The sequence below is a fragment of the Aplysia californica genome, unplaced genomic scaffold, assembly GCF_000002075.1.
Source record: "Aplysia californica isolate F4 #8 unplaced genomic scaffold, AplCal3.0 scaffold00196, whole genome shotgun sequence".
Lineage (NCBI taxonomy): Eukaryota > Metazoa > Mollusca > Gastropoda > Aplysiida > Aplysiidae > Aplysia > Aplysia californica.
Window position 1 is genome coordinate 113,570 of NW_004797466.1, and position 2,602 is coordinate 116,171.

General features: G+C 43.1%; 1 protein-coding gene across 1 annotated transcript in view; it reads left to right on the forward strand.

Annotated features, from left to right (window-relative positions):
• The window catches only part of LOC101847112 (cholinesterase), a 98,344-nt gene that overhangs the window by 68,949 nt on the left and 26,793 nt on the right, over window positions 1–2,602 (forward strand). The window contains exons 6-7 of the mRNA XM_035969926.1: window positions 116–301; window positions 1,985–2,181. Of these exons, the coding sequence (XP_035825819.1) occupies window positions 116–301; window positions 1,985–2,181 (383 nt within the window). The remainder of the gene's footprint in view (window positions 1–115; window positions 302–1,984; window positions 2,182–2,602) is intronic.

Genomic DNA, 2,602 nt, shown 5'->3' on the forward strand with positions numbered 1-2,602 from the left:
CCCCCCTCTTTTTTCGTCCTTTCCCTGTCAGACACTGGATATTAAATTTATTAGTAACTGTTACGTGCTTGAAATGGGCGTTAAACCCGCACCGTACTACATTATCATCAAACAGGTTTCCTAGAGACTGGAGACCACGCCTTCCCCGGTAACTACGGACTACTGGATCAGGTACAAGCCTTGAGATGGGTGCAGGAGAATATCCACTACTTCGGGGGAGACCCCACCCGGGTGACTATAGACGGACACAGTGCGGGGGGTTGTAGCGTGGGGCTCCTCATGCTCATGCCTATAGCTAGAGGTAAGTTGCTGTTGTTGTTGTTGTGTATGTGTGTGGTAGCCTATCCGTTCGAAATGTTTGGAGCCCCGAAGAGCGTGCTCTTCACCAGGGCCACCGCCTCCCTTGGGTAGCGGGTGAGGAAGTCCAACCTCCCTGAATCCTCCTCGAAGAGATGCCATCGCCGGGTGTTGTTGTTGTTGTTGTTGTTGCTGTTGTTGTTGTTGCTGTTGTTGTTGTTGCTGTTGTTGTTGTTGTTGTTGTTGTTGTTGTTATTGTGGTGGGGATGGTGGTGGTGCTGGTGCTGCTGCTGATGATTATACTGCTGCTGCTGATGATGCTGGTGGTGGTATTGGAGGTTGTTTTTATTGTTGTTTTTGTTGATGCTGTTGTTGTTGTCCTTTTGTTGTTAATTTTGTTGCTGGGGTGGAGAAGGATGAGAATCCACTTCATTGATTCGTATGCTTATTCCCAAGAGTAGGAAAGGCGATACTGCTGCTTTTGTTGTTTATGTTGTAGTTGTCTTTGAAGAATAAGTTACTTTTCTCTTCGATCTTTCTGTTGACCATGATGTCATAGTAGATGGCATTTTATGTTTGTGTTTCCTTTCTTTGCTCAAATTAAAATATGTTTTTGGACATGAAACGTTCCAGAAGAAAGAGTAGATGGCGTTAAAGATGGAGGGAGAAGTGAAACAAAAAAACCCAACTTCTTAATATCAAAGGAATTGAAAGGGTCTGAATAATTTACTTATAAAAGTGAAAACTAGTACATCGCTCTTCTTGTTGGGGAGAAAAGAAAACGAAAAAAAAAAAAGATAAACCTTTATGACATGTCTCTGGTTGATGAGAGGGAGAAAGGGGTTTACACGGAAAAAGACTGCACTGCGCCTCCCTTCTTGTTTGTGAGACCGGCGTCGGTGGTGTAGCGGATGCCATCGCACTCAGCTCATACGACATTAGTTCAATTCATGTGTGGAGAATCTTATTGATTTTTATTTATAAAAATAAAGTAGTACGCCAATATGTCTGTCTCCTCAGACTTTAAGTCCCTTTCAGCCTGGGTTAGTCCTGACAAGCAGACCGTAGCAGTCCGCCTCCTAAATGATTTTACATGTTTAACATGTAACGTTGATGGGCGCATAATACAGCTACTAAAAAGTAAAGTTGTTCCCGCATCCGATCCGGACATTGGGGATTGCCTTGTCAGTGAGACAAACTTCCAGGGCCTTAGGCATATTGTGGTAGGTTGGCCAGTTCCTTTTCACGCCGCCTTTACTTCCCCAACTCGAAGTCAGCTACACATTACTGCTGGGTGGGCAGGAGGGGGCGAAAAAATGCATCTAATATTACACTACCTTTATGTTGTTTGTTAGACAGTGTGGGTGGGTGGTTGGTGGGTGCTCTTGTGTGGTTTACTTCTTCTTTCCTATCAAACATCTATTGTCTTTATCTCTCCTCTTTCTTTTCTTTGTATGTTACTTTCTCGTTACACCTCCAATCTTTGGCGGGTGCTCTGGTGTAGTTTGCTTCTTCTTTCCTATCAAACATCTATCGTCCTTTTCTCCCCTTCTTCTATTTTATGTTTGTTACTCTCTTGTAACAGCTCTAATCTTCTGGCGCTCATATAACCTTATGCAGTTGCGAGTGCCGTATAAACTCTACTAAAACTAAAACTAAAAAGACAGTGTGGTGTTCTTTTTTCCAGGTCTGTTCACACGTGTGATCCAGCAGAGTGGCTCTCCTTTCGCCGACTGGGCAGTGACGAGACAACCAAGCACCCCCAACTTCTACTTCAAACTCTTCACCGCGGCCTTGAACTGTTACGGCAATGGCACGGCGGAGGTCAAGGAATGTCTAAAGAAAGTCCCGTCTGACGTCATACACAGGGCCATACTGAAGCAGGTAGAGAGCTCTTTGTGTCGTTGTGTTTGCTAGTTCCATTTTTTACTCGACTTTATGCCTGTGAAATTTTAAGGTCTTACTAGTACTAGACAAAAGGTTAGTCATTTTGAAGTTGGAACTACACTTTTACCCTCTATGTCACTGAGGAAATGAAAAAAAAAAACATTCCTGGAAGATGGAGGAGAAGACTGAGACATAATAGAATAAATACTGTAACTACAACTACAAGATGGTTTACTCTCCTATGAATCCCAGACTTGAGGAGTTTAATCATTTCATAGGAAATAATTTTCGAGTGTAGATTACATCTAATACTGTGAGCTGATATCCTACGTCCAACGGTATCTATGGTTTCAATTTTCTCTGGATTTTTTTTTCCTTGGTTTTTTTTTTGGGGGGGGGGAGAGGCTGGTGTTATTGT